The 18,886-nt window shown below is 52.3% G+C and overlaps 3 protein-coding genes across 6 annotated transcripts in view; 2 read left to right on the top strand and 1 right to left on the bottom strand.

Moving 5' to 3' along the window:
- The window catches only part of RBBP5 (RB binding protein 5, histone lysine methyltransferase complex subunit), a 38,665-nt gene extending 32,762 nt beyond the window's left edge, over positions 1-5,903 (top strand). For all 3 annotated transcript variants that reach the window (XM_029935575.1, XM_029935576.1, XM_029935574.1), the window contains one exon: positions 3,861-5,903. In XM_029935575.1, coding sequence (XP_029791435.1) covers positions 3,861-3,889 — 29 coding nt within the window. In that variant the 3' untranslated portion in view covers positions 3,890-5,903. The remainder of the gene's footprint in view (positions 1-3,860) is intronic.
- Positions 5,904-6,597: 694 nt separating this feature from the next.
- Positions 6,598-9,047, top strand: TMEM81 (transmembrane protein 81). Its single transcript, XM_029933164.1, has one exon. The coding sequence runs from the start codon at positions 7,834-7,836 to the stop codon at positions 8,677-8,679; it is 846 nt and encodes a 281-aa protein (XP_029789024.1). The 5' UTR covers positions 6,598-7,833; the 3' UTR covers positions 8,680-9,047.
- Positions 9,048-10,403: 1,356 nt separating this feature from the next.
- The window catches only part of CNTN2 (contactin 2), a 32,852-nt gene continuing 24,369 nt past the window's right edge, over positions 10,404-18,886 (bottom strand). For both annotated transcript variants that reach the window (XM_029935573.1, XM_029935572.1), the window contains 7 exons: positions 18,395-18,465; positions 17,852-18,086; positions 17,368-17,480; positions 15,892-16,078; positions 15,447-15,559; positions 14,846-15,014; positions 10,404-14,443 (listed from right to left, as the gene is read on the bottom strand). In XM_029935573.1, the coding sequence (XP_029791433.1) occupies positions 14,334-14,443; positions 14,846-15,014; positions 15,447-15,559; positions 15,892-16,078; positions 17,368-17,480; positions 17,852-18,086; positions 18,395-18,465 (998 nt within the window). In that variant the 3' untranslated portion in view covers positions 10,404-14,333. The remainder of the gene's footprint in view (positions 14,444-14,845; positions 15,015-15,446; positions 15,560-15,891; positions 16,079-17,367; positions 17,481-17,851; positions 18,087-18,394; positions 18,466-18,886) is intronic.

Raw genomic sequence — 18,886 nt, 5'->3', positions numbered from 1 at the left:
TGCTGACCAGGTTAAAGAAGGGACTAACCTCATTAAAGGCCGGAACTTGTATCTCAGAGTAGCCGGGGGCTGTAAACTGGACTCTTACTTTTTGCATTGTCTTTATTAGGTGCTTGAGTTGATCAGCCTTAAATAGAGGCGGCTATTCTAATAGTTCACCCTTTAAAGGACTGGAGGAGACATCCAAGCCAGGAAGATCATCATGTTTTCTGACAACACACACACAATGGCTCAGAGGGCGCAAACACTGCACCCACCTCTCAGGACTGTGCAGCGTGCACTTCCCCGTGTAAACTATACTTCCTTCCTCCCGTTTTCGCCTTTCTCCTCTGGCCCCATTCCTTGACCTTTTCCTGAATGGAACTCCCCGAACCGCCGTGGCCAGATGAACCCAGAGTGCCAGGGAGCAGGATTTAGAGGACCTCAAAGGCGGCCATTGTGGTTTGCTCCCAAGACTTCCCCAGAAGGCTACCCCCGGATTCACGGACTAGCTGTGGGGTGGTTTGGGTCTGCAGGGTGGTTTGAGTCTTTACGGAGCCTTCACGTGTGGGGGAGAATGGGGACAACTCCGTCAGGCCTCGGAGCCTCAGGGCAGCCTGTCGTATCTTTTGTGTGGGACTCTGAGGTTAGACCTCCCTGGCATTTGAGTTTCGTGTTCTTCCACGCCTCAGAGATACTCCATAGAAAGCAGTTTTCAGTCATTGTGGATGCTAAGAAATGGAACCTGATCCAGAATGCCTGAGGCTGAAGCGCCTTCAAAACCCAGTTCAGTGTGAGGGTTGTATTTGCAGAGCCCAGCTTTGCGGCTCTCCCCTCTCCCCCAGTGCCCTACTTTGGCAGCGGAGCCAAACTGGTGGAAGGGATGATAGGGACAAGCTGTGTTGCTGCTCCGGGTGGATAAATGGCAGCTGTTTGTTAAATCTGCAGTTGACCAGTTACTGACGAAGCTCTCTGCGGAGCCCTCACCGGCCCTGATAAAGTGGATACAGCCTGTTGCGTGTTGCAGCGAGAGATTGTGTGTTTTGAGGGACGTTTGGAAGACGTGCAGACCTGTATAGCAGTAATCTGGCCATCTTGAACTTGGGGGCCACCACGGAGTGTTTCCTGTCAAGCAGCTTGTCGGTGTTAGCTAGCTTCAGTGGACCCACAGCCCTGAAGCCACGCTTTCCGTGATGAATGAGGATCTGTCGGTGAAGCTTACTCAGTGGTAGCCCCAAGTGAGCTCTGCACTTTTTGCAAAGGCCAGGTCAGCATCACCATCCATGTGGTTCCTCTGAATTACCGTACTAGGTTCACTCCGAGTACAGCCCATAGAGCAGAAACTTGAGATTGTCCAGAACCCCCAGGGCCTTTGTTGCCGTGTGCCTGCGCCGAGATGGCCCGGGGACTGGGGCCTCTCGGCCGTAGACCTCGTCAGTAGCCGAGTGTGACTCAGGTGTGGCACAGCACACACAGAGGTCCTCTTGGAATGGGGGGGCATGAAGAGGTTGGTATGCACCTGGGTCTCTTGGGGGTGGCGAAGGCCAGAGTGAGCATGGGCACTGCTTCTGGGCGCACCCGGGCACCACGCGGATTTCCCCGTGTGTGGCCACGTCACTGCCGCAGACCTTTGAGCCACCTCCTGAGTGATTGTTTGAAAGAAGGGGTGAGGTGTTTTCCCCACCACGTGTTTCTCTCTCTCTCTCTTTTAGTGTTTATTTTCAGAGAGAGAGAGAGAGAGAGAGAGAGAATCCCAAGCAGGCTCCTCACTGTCCATGCAGAGCTGATGGGAGGCTCTGTCTCCCGAACTGTGGGATCATGACCTGAGCTAAGAGGCAGACGCTTTACTGACTGAGTGACCCAGGCGTCCCTGTCCCACTTATCTCTCTTTTTTTTTAAATGATCAGTCAGTCTTTTAAAGGCCGGTTTATGAACGAACTCCTGCTAAAATTAGTAGCTACTTGGGTATTCTTTCTTATGTTTTATGATCTTATTAGCAGGCTAAGGTAACATTTGAAAGCTAAAATCCGGTGTTTTTATATCCAGTGTTTATTAGACTGCCGTGGCTTTGGCCGCCATCGGGGGGTTCCAATAACAAGCTGTTCATCATGAGCTCAGATTCTGTTAATTTTCTGTTATTGGCGATTTTTTTCTGTTCCAGCAGAAGAATACCGATCCTTGGGGCAGATTTTTAAATAGCCTGGAGCTGAGCTCCTGTGGTGCTGTTGCTGTGTGTGTTATCTTGCTCATAGTATTATTGCCTGCTTGGTTTGGGGTTGTTACCTGAAACCTCAGCAAGCCATTGTGTGTGTGTGTGTTTTGGTTTTTTTGTTTTTGTTTTATTTTGGTCCAGACAAATGACGATACAGAAACGTTAACTGACCTCAGATAATCAGTGTAATGTACCTCATGAATCCTCTTGAGTGCCCATTATTAATCTTATTGATTTGTGATTAAACCAGCCTTTCCTGTCGTGATTAAGGCATAAAATGTTAATGCTGTGTTCGTTTTTAAATGGCTAAAAGCAGATTGGTCAGGGTACCTATGGGAACAATCCGTGAAGCTAGCCTTAAGGTGATGAAGGTGTGGTTGAGCCCTGTGGAGTCGGCCTTCTACTGCAAGGAGTTTTTTTAAAAAGTCAGTTCAAGAGGTTTTTACGGTTTACGTTGAGAGATCTGAAAAACAGGTGCCAGATGAACTTTCTATCTTACTGAACCGTAGAAAGTTGAAATTTGATGTTTAACAACGTAGCATCATTTGTTATCTCCTAATTTCTCATCTCTTCCGAGGCAATTGGGGATATATTTTTATTGCTGGTTTTCATCCGTGCTTGAATGTTTACTTTAAAAATTGGGGCGCCTAGGTGGCTCAGTCAGCTAAGCGTCCAACTTTGGCTCAGGTCATGATCTCACAGTCTGTGGGTTTGAGCCCTGCGTCCAGTTCGCTGCTGACAGCTCAGAGCCTGGAGCCTGCTTCACATTCTGTGTCTCCCTCTCTCTCTGTCTGTCCCCTGCTCACTCTTTGTCTCTCTCTCAAAAATAAAAGACATTAAAAAAATTTTTTTAAATAAAAATCAGGTTAAAGGCAAAGTTTATGAATGGGTACTTTTCTTTCATAACTTGGACATTATTTTTTAACCATGTTATACCTTCAAGTGGCACGTTCCTCCCCTCCCTCCCCCCATTCCAGATGACATCTGGGAGGATTTTCTTCGCCTTGTTCTCTTCTTACACTTCCTAGTTAATATTTCACAGCAGCCCATTTAAGGATGTCCCTCAGAGGTTGAACAGCTTCTATGGAATAATCAGGGAAGTGTTCATTTGATTTTACTATTTAGAATTTTACTTATTGAGCAGTTGTTGGCGTATAGAAATGCCGACAGTAGGTTTCATTCACATTTCACCATATTGGGTTCTAAGCTGATGAGAAAGGCCGTCAGGGAACCAGGGGTGCTTGAGAAGGGTCTGTCGCACATTGTTAACCAATTAGGGACGAATTAGTCTAACAGGAAAGATTGAAAGGTACAGCACCCTAGACTTTCCTTTCCTCTACTGATTGCACTTTTTGGACTCTAAAGCGTTTGTTGACATGTTAGAGAATGGTTAGCAGCTTAGAAAACGTGTAGAACTTGGATCATTTTGTCTTTATTCCCCTTTGGGGCAGTGCGGAGGAGAGTATTGGGGTGGGGGGTTGGGATTTGAATATTTTATTGCCTCAATAAAGGGTAAAGGTGGTTTGGAGTCGGTTTTAACTTAAAGGGGGAATTCTTAGCCCATGTGTGCGTGTCCTCCATCATCCAGCATCTGTCAGTACCGCTGTGCCTGTAAGCTACCGGGCTCTTTTGATGCTAAAAGAAATCTTTTTGTGTCTAATCTCTTTAGCAGGGGGAGCAATCTCAGAACTGCTATGAAGACCCCTCGAAGTTCTCCAATCTTCCCCACTGTGCCATCATGTGGCCTCTGGACGCTGTGGTCAGTCATTTGAGATTGACTTTAATTTAAAACAAAGGCCTCTGCCTCCGACCCAGGAGGTGGAAGGAGTGAATCGTGTGTTTGAATGAAGAAGCGAATAATGGAAGAAGAGTACACGGCCCTTTTCTTTCAAGCAGAAGTCCAAATAGGCTCTCAGGAATGAGGATCTGTGAAGACATCCAGCAGGGGTTTTGACTCATTCAGGCTTCCGTGCTCAGTTCCCGTTGCTGGACAGAGACCCGTGTTGCTCCTCGAACTCTCGTACCCAGGATCATTTTGAGCTGACGTTTCCCGTCTCCTGTTCGCCTTTCATCCTCCATGCATGTCCTCGAGTGACTTCCTCTTATCTGAAGTTTTGCTGCTGGTGTCTTAGGAAAACTTCTGTTGCATATTCTGTCTTCCATTTTTTTAACTCCCTCTCTCATCGGATATTTCCTCTATTTGCATAGTGTGTACAGAGGAGGGGCAGAAAAGAAAGTGCTTGAAAGATTTCAGGTGTTTGGAAAGGGAAGAAAGATGAGAAAGACCCCCTCTTCTTGACAAGATCCTGTTTTGCTCATGAAGCTGGGCTGTAACAGGGTCAAGGCTTTTCTTTGTTTCCTTGCATTGCATGGTGTCCTCCAGTGGTGGCTCGTTCTCATTAATCATGGTTTTTGAAGGTAGCTCGTTTCATCCATCAGCAGCAGAGAATCATCCGTAGTTCACATTGCTCCACCTGCGCTGGCTTACGGAGAGGGAAGCAGGTCACGGTGCCTCTCACCAAGCTTTCATTTTTATTGGGGTGGGGGATCGATACAGGGGACTAAAATCCACCCGTCCGAAATCAAAGCAGCAGCAGCAACACGGTTCAAATCAAAGATCAAGGAAAAAAAAATTGTTTTTATCATTGCTTGTGGAGATCTGTCCTTCCCATCAGCCCTTTCTCCCTCCCTGTACCCGCACTCCTTCTCCCTACCGCCTGTTTTCAGTCTCTTCCTTTCTGTGAAAGGTTGCCTCGCTTTTTAAGACAATTTTTTACTTTCTACTTTTTTGCTTTTGCTGTTCTTTGTATAAAAAGTAGCAAATTTGGATTGGATGCGTACATGAGGTGTTGGAAATTCTCCGAAGACCCGGAGTCCAGAGACCAGGTGGAGAGAGAGGGCACAGCTCTCAGCCCGATGGGAGGTGCTCACCCTGGGCGGCCGGGGAGTCTCCGCGCTGTGCTCCTGGGGAGCTCCCGGAGCCGCGCGGTTCTCCTGTAGCCGGCCACACAGGCTGATTATCTTTTTGGAATTTAGGAGAGAAATCACAGTAGTCTTATGTCAGGAAGAGCCTCTTTCTCCCACTCCATCTTTTAGAACCAGAATGTTGAGTAGTCAAAGTAAGAGCTTCCCCCGGAGTCGATTGCAAAATATCTGTATTTTTAGACGCTGCCACTTCTTCCCCCTCAAATGCTTATGTTGTGAATTTCATTTGTATTTCACATCAGACCCCAGTGGTTGAGATTGGCTAGTGGCTCTTTCGACGAGTTTTTTGTTTTGCGGATGTGGTTTCTATTCCATTTCTCTGTGTCCTGCGCACCATCACAAACAGTATGGCACAGAAGGGCTCTGCCCTACTTCCTGGGTGAAGTCGCCCGGTGTCCTGTGCCTGAGCACTGGGGCATTTATGTTGTGCCCACCTGCCGAGCCAGTTTCAGCCCTGTCGGGGCCCCTGGCAGCAGCTCTTCGTCATTATTTATGCTTCTGGAATTTCTTTCAGCTCCTAAAGCTTTCCGTCCAGTTTGATTTTCTCAGTGTGTACGATACATGCATATTCTCTTCTCTTTTGTCATTCCTTCCCCCCAACCCATTTCGTTTTTTAATGTTCCATAGTTTTGTACAAGACGAGACTTAGCCTTGGGTACTTCTTGCTGAAGCTTTAATGCTTTGTAAATAAAAGCGGATGTTTATTAAAGAACAGGTGTAGATGTTTGTCTGCAGACGCTGATTGCTCCTGAAACTCATCCGCCACTTTGTTGCCAATGTTAGCTCTCTCTGTGTGGAGACACAGGCAGACCTCGCAGGGGTAGGGGGTGGTCATGGAGTCTGGAGTTTGGCCTCTAGACAAGATTATAAGTAAACAAGTCAAGCAGAGGGGTTAAATCACAAAGAACATCTAGGAGTGATCTCTTTCCAGATTCTTTAACTCTGTACGTGTGTGTAAGTGCTTGATAGAGACCACAGCACCAGGAGATATTCTGGATGCTACACGAGGGCATTCCTTCCTCCCAAGCATCTTTCTTAAAGCCTAAGTACCATTGAATTCCTCTTTTTAAAAAAAAGATTTTTTTGAATGTTTTATTTATTTTTGAGACAGAGCATGAGCAGAGGAGGGGCAGAGAGGGAGGGAGACACAGAATCCAAAGCAGGCTCCAGGCTCCGAGCTGTCAGCACAGACCCCGACTGACCTGCCTGAGTCAGAGTTGGACGCTTAGACCACTGAGCCACCCAGGCACCCCTGAATTTCTCTTTATAAAATCTGGACTAAATAGGGGCACATGAATGGCTCAGTTGGTTGAGTGCCGACTTTGGCTCAGGTCGTGATCTCACAGTTCATGAGTTCTAGCCCTGCACTGGGCTCTGTGCTGACACCTCAGAGCCTGGAGCCTGCTTCAGATCCTGTCTCCCTCTCTCTTGCTCTCACTCTTGCTCTATGCCCCTCCCCCACTTGTGCTCTCTCAAAAAAAAAAAAAAATCTAGACTAAATAGCTTTCACCCGCACTGAAATAGCTTTCAAACTCATAAATTCTATTTAAATCTTTGATTGTAGTCTTTGTCAAATTGTCAAATTTTAGCAGTGTCTACCACTTATTTTTTCTGTTCTGTGACTAAGAATCCGTCTTTGACATCGTAGCTGTTTCATAGCAACCTTGACCCATGCAAATGATGAGCTCTTCTGGTCTGTAAGGGGAGTAGGCCAGAGGCGGGCAGGGTTAGGTGTCCTGTCCCCTAGAAAGCCCCTTCAGTGCCCTTGGGAAGGAAGAATGTATGGAATGGGGGAGAGGAGTCCCACTGTGCTGTCAGCACAGAGCCTCCTGCAAGCCTTGAACTAAACTGCAAGATCACGACCTGAGCTGAAGTTGGAAGCTTAACTGACTGAGCCACCTGGGCTTCCCCATGAATTCTCATTTCTATTTAAATAAAATTCCTTACACATGATCAGTGTTTCACACTTTACAAAGTGTTTTCACGTACAGTTTATCATTGATGCCCAAACTGACCTTCCTGAAGTCAGCAAGGAGGATTTAATTTACAAAGGAGGGAATAGAAATTGAGACAGGATCAGTCAGTTGCCTTCCCATGCAGAGTTTTTAATCCTTTTTTACAGAAGGTTAAGGAGCCTTTAAAATCAATAATAACTTATTGCAACATAATTTTTTTTGACTTGGTATTTGATTTCTTACTTGCTCAGGTTTAACTGGGGTTTTGAAGTCCTTTAATTTGAATCCCACAACTCAGACAGGAGGAGCAGGGGGCCAAGGAAGAATGTAGCTCAAATGCGTTTGAAGTTGTTTGGAAATTCATGTCAGCTTCTGAAGTCTCATCTTTGTCTTCCCCAAGAGGGCGGATTTGAATTCATGACAAGGGCAGGAAAGAACGGAACGTGGTGCAGTGGCCACTAACCCGCAAGAGCAAGTGAAGCAGCACTATTGTGACTTTTTTGTCCGCCTTGTGGCCTCGCCTGTTTCGTAAGGACTGGCCTTGTGTTTACTGAGTTGCAGCGGTCCCCTGACAGCAGGTGTGTCCTGTCTTGTGATGTTGAAGGCTATCTCATGTCAACAGAATTACACTATGGCATCATAGAGGGGTCACTTGGAACCCCTCAGGGTACTGGCTGATGGTTAGGAGACGCCTGCTGAGACATGAACATCTCAGCTGCTGGTCTCATCCTCGGGAGCCTGGTGTTTGCCTTCTGTCTGCCTTTGGTGGTGACATTACCGAAAACTCTGGCCATCCCTAAGAAGCTGCAAGAAGCCGTGGGGAGGGTCATTGTCAACGCCACAGCCTGTACTGTCACCTGTGGCCTTGGCTATAGGGAAGAGACCGTCTGCGAGGTGGGCCCTGACGGTGTGAGGAGAAAGTGTACGTCTCAGCGCTTGGAATGTCTGACCAGCTGGATCTGCGGCATGCTCCACTTCACCATTCCCAAAGGGAAGGGATTCGAGCTCAGCTGTCTGAGTTCAGACATCCTGGAGATTGGGCAGGAGGCCTTCCGGTTCACCTGGAGACTCGCTCGGGGGATCATCTCTACTGATGACGAGATCTTCAAACCCTTCCGAGCCAGCTCCTACTTTGTGAGGTTTCCCTCTGTTCAGGAGTATGACTCTGGGACGTACCGGTGTGATGTGCAGCTGTTAAAAAACTTGAGACCTGTCAAGAGGCTCTATTTTGGGCTGCGCGTCCTTCCGCCTGACTTGGTGAACCTGAATTTCCGTCAGTCCCTTACTGAGAATCAGAAGTTAGTTGCTATGGGCCTGGAAGTGAATCTGGACAACCATTCTGAGCCTCATCGTTCACCGTGGAAAAAGAAGGTGGCTGTAGCCTTGGGGATAGGAGTTGCCAGTGGAGTGGCTGGTGGTGTGCTGATGGTCATTGGCCTGGGCTTTGGGCTGAGGGTGCTCTACAGCACTGCCAGCCTCGAATCCTTAACAGCCTTGAAGGCCTGGCTGCCCAGGACCCTGAACCGGCTGTTTAGGAAACCAAGCTAGCTTTTCAAAGGATTATCTGGCTGTGTGATTGTGGCTCAGCCAGGAGCGGGGGCCTCCACCACCAAAAGAGTGAGTGGGGCCTGGGACAGGGGCAACTGCATGGCGGTGCGATGGGCACTGCTCGGCCTCTTCGAGTCCCAGGTGGATCTCTTCCAGGTCCTCCCTGTCCGTGTGGCACCCGGGAAACCTGACTGTAGGCCCTCTCCCTTGCCCCCGGGAAGAAGACTGTCTTTCACAAGTTGAGGCCGCTCCACCTCCATCCCTTTTTCTGAGCAGTATAATCACGTAGAAGGATATATTAATAACTTTTCTAGTGGAAACCTTTTCTTCGTCTTCAATAAAAATAATCCACAGTGGCTGCAAGGAGACCTGACCTTCTCTGCTCTTTAGTTACAAATCTGCGTATGTGTAAATTTTCCATAAGCAGCCTAGCTCTCCTTTCCCTCCGATTTCTTAAGACATTGAGCACATTGCTTTGGAGGAGGGCATAGGCCCGTGTGTGGCAGAGCCGAGGCCGATAGTAATGGCATCTGACCTGGGTATGTAACAATAAATTGCCCCTTGTCTACTCCCCTGATGAGCTGTCTGTGCTCAGTGTCAAATGGACTCCTGGCAAAACACTGGATTCTTTACCTGGTGGGTTTCCCCTGATCAGGTTCCTTGGCTTGCTTCCTGCTCCTATTCTTCTAGCTCTCGCAGTGCCCTGAAGCGTGTTCCAGGAAAGGTCAAGTGTATTGGTTTCTTAGAGCAGCCAAGGCTGTCTAAGGAAGGACTAAGACCTTCCTACCTCCATAGGAAATACATCCTGAGACCCTCAGGCCATTTAGCCAGGTGCCCCTGGGCTCTTGAATTTTGACTGAGGATGGTAAGGGGTTGAAGAGGGAAGTGGGGGGGAGAAACCCTGTGATTTGTTAGTAAAGACCAGAATGCAATTCAGTTAACTGAATTCTGTGCATGTCATCTGCCTCTGGAGGGATGGTCAAGGCCATGCCAAGACTAAAATTTGGATTCTAGGCTGGCCAGTGCTTCCAGCAGCCCCTTTGGATGCAAAGTGGTAGGGTTTAGCCTATCGTGCTGCTGTCCGCACTGGCCCTTCCTGGGGGCGGCATCCTGGGCCCATCTTGAAGTGCAGAGGAGCATAGCTCTCACCCGGGGAGGGCGCTGGGGCACAGTCAGCATGGAGCCCTTCCTGCTTGGTACGGAAAGACTTGAACGCAAAGCTGTGTAAGTGTGTCACTGTGTGTGTCTCAGAGCTAATGGAAGCTTGACAAGTGTGTTGAATGCAGGAGAGAATGTTCCAGCTGCCACATGAGTAGGCATTCTGATTCTCTTGGCTGCTGAGAGCAGAGACTAGACGCAAGCTTGCTAGGTGGGGGCCACTGTAACCCTACCCGGAGAAGATTTCTCTTTGGTACCGTTGAGTCTGGAACTGTCAAATGTCAGCAATTGGGGGAAGCCCGAAGCAATACCATCAGGAGCAGTGTTTGCTGCCCTGTGTCAGGTAAAGCCAGCGCAGCCTGGCGAGGTGCCTGCTTGCGCTCCGCTTAGGCCTGCCTTCAAGCCCCTTGGGCCACTACCCCCTCCCAGGACTGCCCGAAGCAGGCAGGGCTGTGTCTTGTTCCTTCCTTCGAGCTGACTGTGTGGAGGGGAAGGCATCCAGCTACAAGCCTGGGGTTCGAGAACAGGACAGGAGGCGTCCTTCAGCCTGATAAAGACACCCGCAGCAGGTTGCCAGCTGCCTCAGCAGGTTGAGAAATCATCTTTATTTAGGAACTGCCTGCTACCAGAGTCAATATATAACTACCGTTACAAGAAGTACAAGAGAGACAAACAATAGGCCAGTGGACGTGGTTCCATTTCAACAAAGACAGGGTCAAGTCCGTGGTCCGAAGAAGCCCTGGCCCTCACCCAGCCGTGAGACTACGCTATGCGGGCCCTGGATGGGGCTGGGTCAGCTGGAATCTAGGGACCAAGGCAGGGTGCACCCCAGCTAAGGACACTCGGCTTCCTGGGCCTCGGGGCAAAGTTATCTGACCTATTTTTTTCCTCCCTGGCTTCCCTTTATTATCCAGCCTTCCTAAAGTCTATGACCCTATATACAGCTACCAGGCACCTCTTTCCATGGAGCTTTTAGAAGTGCCTTCAGCATGCCCACCTAGTCCCTCACACCACTCCGGGAGCCTCTCTGGCAACCTCGGTCATCTCCGGATGAAGCCCAGGGTAGGTCTGACCTGGGGAAATGGGGCACCACACTTAAGCCTCAAAACCAGGTTTGAGGAGAAGTCTAGCCCTCGGACCTGGAGATGCCCAGCTGACCGTCACATATCTGAGCCAGGAAGAGAACAGGGAGTCCTCTGAGCGGGGAGAAGTTAAAGGGAGCACAACCTACTCAGCCAGCTGGGTTCTTGCCCAGGGTAGACCAGATGGCCCTTGTGCTGTTGAGAGGCAGGGTCTTCCACCAAAATGCCTGAGGTGAGCCTTCCCCCTTGAGCGCTGCCACTGTCACCACCCTTATGGAAGGGGCTGCCCCAGAAAGGAGCTCCAAGACTCATCGGGGACTGATCTAAATCTCAGCCCTGGAGGGACATTCAACAGCATGTCTTCACACTCCCAGACTTCGCTTAACCTAGACCTTAGGCCAACAGCTGTCAGAATTCCTCAGAGGCCCCTAGAAAAGGAAGAAGCCTCTTACTCACCTTAGGGCCTCATTGCAGAAGCTCTTCCTGATGTCTAATCTCAGATCTGTTCTTTTATCAAAAGGAAAAAAAAAAAAAGCCCCTCCTCATGGCCCATCTGTATCATTTGATGGTCTGGCTGGACCATGAGACCCGATCTGGAGAGAGCTCCTGTCCCCCTGAGGGCGAGGTATACATCGAGACTGAGCAAATGAGGACCGAGTAGCCAAGACCGGGGCCAGAGGGACGTGTAAGCTGAGCCCAAATATACGCAGGACACAGAGAGACTGTCTCCCTCAGCCCTGACGCAGTGTCTGCAGGCTGTCTGTCCCTAGTCCTCAAGGCACTTACTGGCCACTAAGCTGTGGGGTAAAGCACTGGTTTGTGGCTGTTCCCCTTGTCACCTCCTCTGAGGCTCGCTGTGTGAGCGGGGAGAGATCCAAAATAGAGTACTGACCACAGCAGGAGTGAGACTCAGCCCATCCGAGCAGAGAAGATTGAACATCAGAGGCCCCTTGGACAGGAAGGCGGGGGCTCTCTCAGCCTGCACGCAAGCTCCCGTATGAGCTGCCTCCGCAGGCGACAGTCTATTTTATAAGCTCACATGTCCTCAGGTCACCTACCGGCTGGGTTTTCCTAGCTAAAAACCGTCCTAGGCTTTCCAGAGGGTGTGCTTTCCTCCCCTTTGCCAATGGGCCTCATTAGAACTAAGACTCTTGGTCGTAAGTGCCTTTTGACTCAAGCAAGCTTAGGGACTGCAGTCTCTCTCCAGCCTTACCGGTGACATCTTGTGCCAAACCAGCTCACCCCTCTGGCCCCAGCATCTAGACACCTGTCCTCCTGTTTCCCCCACTGCAGCCCAAGGCAGTGAGGAAAGCCTCAGCTAAAGCTCGGAAGCAGGTTTTGTGCCCTCAGCATTCCCCTTGTGATAGAGCTGGGGACAGGCCAGCACACAGCCACAGGGGACCCAAAAGGGTGCTGGACCGCTTGGGGTCTCTGTGTTCAAGAATGTGGTCACTTAGCTGAGGCCGCAGCACCTTGCATGGGGGTGGGAGGGATGGACAGGAGCAGGTGAGGAGGGTTTGGCCAGTGGCTCCAGGGAGGCGGTCCTGGGCCGGGGGCAAAGTGGTGGGGACAGCAGTAGCCCGGAGAAGTGGTGTGAGCTGACGTTTTAAAAAAATTGTAGCGGGTAAACATCAACATAAGCCTGCCCAGGAAAAGAGAGCAGGACTTAAAAGTTAAAAACCCGTAACAAAATAGAGCTCTAATTGTAAACTACAGAAGCCAGGCTCTGGGGTCCTCGGCGGGCCTATCCCCTAAAAGGGCCCTTGTGAAGGGCCACCTGTCACAGCATGGGCTCGGGGGGTTCCTGGTTGTGCCACACTGCTGCCTGGATTTGTGGAATCCCTGTCCTTGTTGGGCACCTCTTCTTGGAGCAAGGGTAAGGGCGGCAAGGGGGCTTCAAGCCAGCACTGTATGTGGAGGGCCCAGGCTCAAAGGTAAAGGATCATATCTCCTAGCATCCGCCGATGCCTTGGGCTTGGACCCAGCCCTGCCGATCTCCCCACCTGAACCTCTTGAAGCAGAATTTTCATAGCCCACTGCCCTTCTCAACACCTTCTTAACCAGGCGGTAGCCATTCAGCACTGCTCCCTTCTTCAAGACAGACAGCCTGGGATTGGAAGTTCAGACAGGCTGTGTGACCTCAGAAAGTCCCTAACCCCTCTGCTTCCGCATCTGTAAAGTGAGGGGTTGGAAGAGTTGGGCTCGAAAGCCTCCTCCAGCTCTGATGTCCCGTGACTGGTTATGTACCCAGAGCACATGATAGGATGCCCCTAAATTTATTGGTGCCTTTTTCTTCTGGGGGAAATGCAAAAGAGCCGTTGAAGGCAACCTGGGGGACAGGTCCTGCCCGGTGGTCCAGGTTAACCCTGAGAGCAGCCGGGGCCACATGTATCCTTTGCCCTTCTCAGAAGACTCCCGGCTCCAGGACACACAGAACTGATGTTGCCTTACTGTCCCAGGCTTGAGCGAGTTAGTGCTGGAGAGCGGTGGCCCAGAGCCTGCAGGCTGAGCTGGAGGAAATGGGTGGGCACCCAAGGCTTGTCTCCTGTCCACATCCTGGAGGGACCGTGCAGGATGGTGGGGTGGGGGACCCCCGAGATAAGCCCTTTAGTCACTCTGCCACCTGTCGTGGCTTCTGTCCTTTCGGGGGCGATAGGGTCAAGTTGGCAGTGTTGGCTAAGAGGGCAATGTCACCTGCACTGGGTCTGTGCCTTCAGGACAAGCCTGGTGGTCCTTTCCACCAGGTGTCCCAGCTTCTCAAACCCTTTTAGCTCTTACCCCCGGCAGTCCGGAATCTTGTTCCCCAAAGCACAGGCTCCTGGCCTTGGACTTTGAGGCATCGGTTTTCTGCCACCAGCATAGGTAGGAGGGGCCCCTAGGGAGTCCTTGAGGACAATGTCAGGGTCCAGCTGTGCTGCCCCTCGAGGAAGTAGGGGAGTTCTTTGTCCCGGGTTTGGCCCTGTCCTTAGGCTGAGGAACGCTGATGTCTATGCTTTGTCCTGCTGTAGTGCGTTCATGTCCAGTGTTCCCACTGGACCAGACACTCTGCTGTCAGGGGGCAGAGCGTCACCTCCCGGGATGTGCAGATGCACATTTCAACCCCCCTTCTTCCTGTGGGCCTGTTGCTTCCATCTAGGTGCCCCAGAGGACCCAGGGTTCAGTATCATCATGGAAGTTACTTCCTGGTATCTTTTGACTTAAAGAAAAAAAATCCTTGCGTGAGTTCTATCCTGTGGCAGAATACAAAATATCCTACCTCCTACGAAAAGGGCACTGTTTAGAATAGGTATTGAAAACCAGCCATTCTCAGGCACAGTGTGGGGCCACCTTGGCCTCAGGAAGGGACCAGGGCCAGCTGGCTGCGTCCATCAGAGGTGGGTGTCCGGCTGTGGCAGAGAGGGAGGGGCGCCACGATCAGAGCTCCAGGTAGGCTACGAGGACCAGCATCGCCAGGGATGGGGGGAGGATGGCGCCGGGACGCGGGGCCAGGCAGATCGCCGAGTTCTCCACCATCATGCTTGTGCCTGAAACCAGCAGGTGGAGGAGTGGGGCTGTGTCCAGTGGGCTCGGGGCCAGCCTGCCCCTGCCCCACCCTCGGGACAGGATCCAGACCTCTCCTAAGGAGACTCAGGGCGGGCCTCTTTAGGGCCCGGAAGTGTTCTCAGGCCTATTCCTACAGCATCTTGTAAGAACTCTGCTTTTGCAGTCTTCAGACTGACCCTGCAGCCCATGAAAGGAACGCTTTCCTCTGTGGCCTTCAGGGATGTTGGGGCTGGGGGCTGGCTGGCAGTTCCAGGGCTACTACACTTGGTTCCCGCCTACCTTCCCCTTTCCCCTGGGGGGTCTGGGTGGAACGATTTCTTCCTCAAGCATCTAGATGGACCCTGATAATCCCCGGGAGATAAGGTTCGCGGGAGAGACAGCACCTCCATTCCTCACGATGTGGACTTCTGCTGGGGTCCCGTCCCCTCCAGGTCCTGTGGTCCGAATCTGTACCAGGGCATGGCCGATGCCTTCAGGAACTGTGATTTCTATCCAGTTCTTGCTGGTGAGGTGGAGCGTGGGAGTTGGGTGTAAGTCATTCTGGTACAGCATCTGTGGGGAGGAGGTTAGCCGGGGAGTTCACTTAAATCCGCCAATTCTTCCCTTTCCCCCAGCTCTGGGCCCCGGGAGGAGCCCATCTGGTTCTGGTCCTCGCCTTTCCTGTTTCCCATTGTCCAGGGCCTGAGTCTTGAACAAGCTTGCGAGCAGCTGAACCTTCTTTGCAGACTCCCTAGGCTGGAAGGACCCTTGGACTTCACCTAGTCCCTCACCACCTCCTTGAACCTGCCTTCTCGCCGTCACGCCTTCTGCCCCCTCTCTTATGTCTCTGCTACAAGCTATTCATGTATTTTGTGGCTCTGAAGATCACAAACTCTGCTTATGTCGGACTCAGAGCCCTCTTGCTATAAGCTGCAGCTGTATGTGTCCCCTGGAAACACGGACGTGCTGTTCCTGCCATACGGTGCCAGGTTGATCCCTTCTTACCTTATAACCTGTGACCGCAGACTCATTTCGGAGAGGGACCACAGGATCCCACTTGATACTAAGACTCGAGCTTGAGAAGGTCCAGGAGATGTTGCCAGGAGGCCGCTGTGGAGCTGCCCGAGGAGGGAGAACGTTGGGAAATGTTCCAAACGATTCCTCACCAGCCATCCCCTTGCCTTAAGCCAGCCTTTTTCTAAGTGTCTGGCCCCAGCAGGACTTACACCCAGAACCTTCTATCACAGCTGCCTAAGAGACAAACAACATGAAAATCCAAAGGCTGGAGAAGGGAGAGGTGCTTCCGAGGCTGTGAATTCTACTCTCTCTCTTTGTTTGTCTGGCTGCCTTGTTTCTGTCCAACCCCGAGTTTGGGGGCTAGAGCATTTGTCTCTATCGCCGGGGAAAGAGCAGTCCTAGAGCCACCCCTGGCCCCAGCAGACAGACTCACGGGGCTTCATGGTGGTGGCATTGGCGGAAGGGCTGGCAGGCCCAGTGCCTGCCCTGTTGTAGGCCCGCACGGTCACGTGGTACTTGGTGTTGGGGTGCAGGCCAGTGACTCGGGCACTGGTGTCCAGCCCTGCTGTCCTCACTCGGTCAGCAGCTGCTTCCTTGTCCCCTGCTTTCCAGTGGCGGATCTGAAGGGGGAAGGGGTACCCTAGGGTCAGCAGTCAGGCCCCAAACCTCAGGGTTATCCTGACCCTATCCCTGGCCACCTACATTCTGTTCTGCTCACTCTGATCCCCATGACTCAGTCCCAGGCCTCAGAACCTGGGCTTTAACCGTGAGCTCCAAGACAGCAGGGACAAGTGTGAGTCTCGGCTGCCTTCTCGGTGCCCAGCAGAGAGCCCTATCCAAGGGAAGTGCTCAATGAGTGGGAGGAATGAGGCAGTGAGCAGGCGGTGGGTGATGCGTGGGGATGGGCACAGACTCCACCGAGGGATGGCCTGTGGGAACCCAACCCCACTTAATTATCTCAGGAAATCCCAAGGTGGTGGGGATACTGTGCTAAAGAATACGAAATGCAGGGGTGGCTGGGTGGCTCAGTCAGTTAAGCATCCGACTTCAGCTCAGGTCATGATCTCAAGGTTTGTGAGTTCAAGCCCCACACTGGGCTCTGTCCTGTCAGCACAGAGCCTGCTTCAGATCCTCTGTTCCTCCTTTTGCCCCTCCCCCACTTGCACTCTACCTTTTTCCTAAATAAACATTAAAAAACTTTTTTTAAATTTAAAGAATATGAAATGCATATCTGTACTTGCAAAACAGTCCACCTCCCCCACCCAGTGAGCTTATGATGACTGCCCAATACATATGCAAACCTTCAGTTAAATATTTGTCCACATCAAGGGCAGTTTGGTGTTACCTCCTGCCACGCCCACTGTGATGGAGCAGATGGCAGGTGTCACCAGGATCCCTGCCTGACCCTTCTCCCTCATGCAGTGACGTGTCTTACCCATCCTTCCTTCCCTTCCTGTTATTCCCTCTTGCTCTTCGTCCACCCCACAAGGTGCCCCAGTGTAGAATCACTGGGGTCTCAGAGCTCAGTCCAGAAACTGCTGGGCCCCCAGTTCCCAGGGACAGGGTGACCAGCGGGCACAGAGAGAGGGCCATGCTCTTCTCTGCAGGCTGAGAATTCGAGGCTAACCAAGCTTTGGCATGAAAGGGGCAGGCCCAGTCCTTTCCAGAACCTCTTCCTCTCCTGCCCCTGGGCTCCCATGGCTTCCAGTGCTGGCTCTAGGCAAGCACTTAACTTTAAGGCTGTCCACGGGTCAATCTTCTGAGCTGGACAAGAGCCACAGGGGCTTGGCTAAGGCTGCACAGGGTGGCATAGACTGAGTCGGTGAATGAGTGACCCCAGGAGGAATGACTAGTGAGCTGTGAGGGGCCCCCAGCCCCCTTCCTCTTTAGGCCCCAGATCAATGCTTACCTCATACCCCAGGAGGATGCCATTCATGTCTTGCTGCACGGGTTCCCAGGTCACGTTCATCTCTGAGGATGAGACCCCCTTGGCCCAGACCTTGGTAGGGGCCACCCTGGGCTCTGGGGATCAACACAGAACAGGTTTGGATTCCCCAGGCCTCCCTGTTTCCTACCGAGAATCTGCCAACCAGGACTGCCCTTGCTTAGGATTTTCTGGAGCCCGGGGCCGGGGTGAAAGCCACCTGGGGGTTCTCAAAGCAACCCCCAGGCCCACTTCTCTTTCCAGAGAGCCTCCCTGCCCCTTCTCCGAGGCCTGAGGGGTACCCAAGGGAGCAAGGGCTAGAAAGATGCCCTTTCTCTCCACTAGGGTGGAATCGAGCCTGAATGTGAGCAGGACGCTGGGCAACCCCCCCCCCCCCGCCGCCACGGCCCCCGCCACTCCACGGACCGGCAGCTGCACGGGGAGGCCTGGCGGGGCCCGGGCCGCCCACCTTCCTCCGCCGAGTACACCAGCGCCGTGAGGCTCTCGGGCCCGTCCCCGCGGCGGTTGTAGCTGCGGATCTTGACCTCGAAGGGCGTGTAGGGCTGGACGCTGTCATTGCTGTAGACAAAGTGCTGGGCGTCGGCGCCGGGCACGCGGGCGGTCTGCCAGCCGGTGCTGCCCTGCCTGCGGAAGGACAGCAGGTAGCCGAAGCCGTCTCCGTTCTGGTACTCCCGCGACATGGGCTGGGGGGTGAGAGCGCGTGGCATGGGCGAGGGGCCGCGGTGGCTGCGTGTCCCTGCCCATCCTCCGGCCCCGCCCAGCCTTCCAACAAGAGAGGTGGCCCAGGGTACACGTGGGCCATGGCGGGTTTGCTCCTGCGGTGGGTGCGAGGGGAGGGACGGGGCGTGGCCTGCTTGGAGTTGGGATTGCACGGGCAGCTCTGTCGGGGTCCTGTGCACACGCTGCTCGAATCTGGAGATGAGTCAGGATGGGGGGGGGGGGGGGCGGGGAGGAGACGGGACCGTCTCTGCCCTCTGTCCCTGCAGCTTACCGTCCAGTTGACGATGAGCTCTCCGGGGGCTCCACCCCCTCCGCTGAGTCCTGAGGGTGCCACCGAGGGGGCTGTCGGGGCCAAGGGACACAGATGTGGCTTGTTAATGGGCGGTGAGGGGGCAGAGGCCCAGAGCCTGTGCCTGTGAAGCAGACTAGGACGGGGACATCCCTCCCAAATGGCCCTAGTTTTGTCCTCCAACAGGCCCTCTGGTTGTGGGCTCTGGAGTCAAAGCATCAAATCCCACCTCTGCCACTTACTATCTGTGTTTCCCTGGGCAGCTTACTTAACCTCTCTGAACCTCTGATTCCCCTCTCCATAAGAGGAGGATAATAACGTTTCTCTCAAAGGTCTGGAAGAAGAATACAATCAAACAGGGCAGTGACAGGCTCGAATGACGGGCCAGGCTCCGGAGTAGTCGGTGCTCCATAAATGATCTTTGTCTTCTCTCATGTCAGTTTCAACGACATAACAGACAACTCCAGTTTGCTT

The sequence above is a fragment of the Suricata suricatta genome, chromosome 3, assembly GCF_006229205.1.
Source record: "Suricata suricatta isolate VVHF042 chromosome 3, meerkat_22Aug2017_6uvM2_HiC, whole genome shotgun sequence".
In the NCBI taxonomy this organism is placed as follows: Eukaryota; Metazoa; Chordata; class Mammalia; order Carnivora; family Herpestidae; genus Suricata; species Suricata suricatta.
This window is presented reverse-complemented; position numbering and strand designations above follow the sequence as displayed.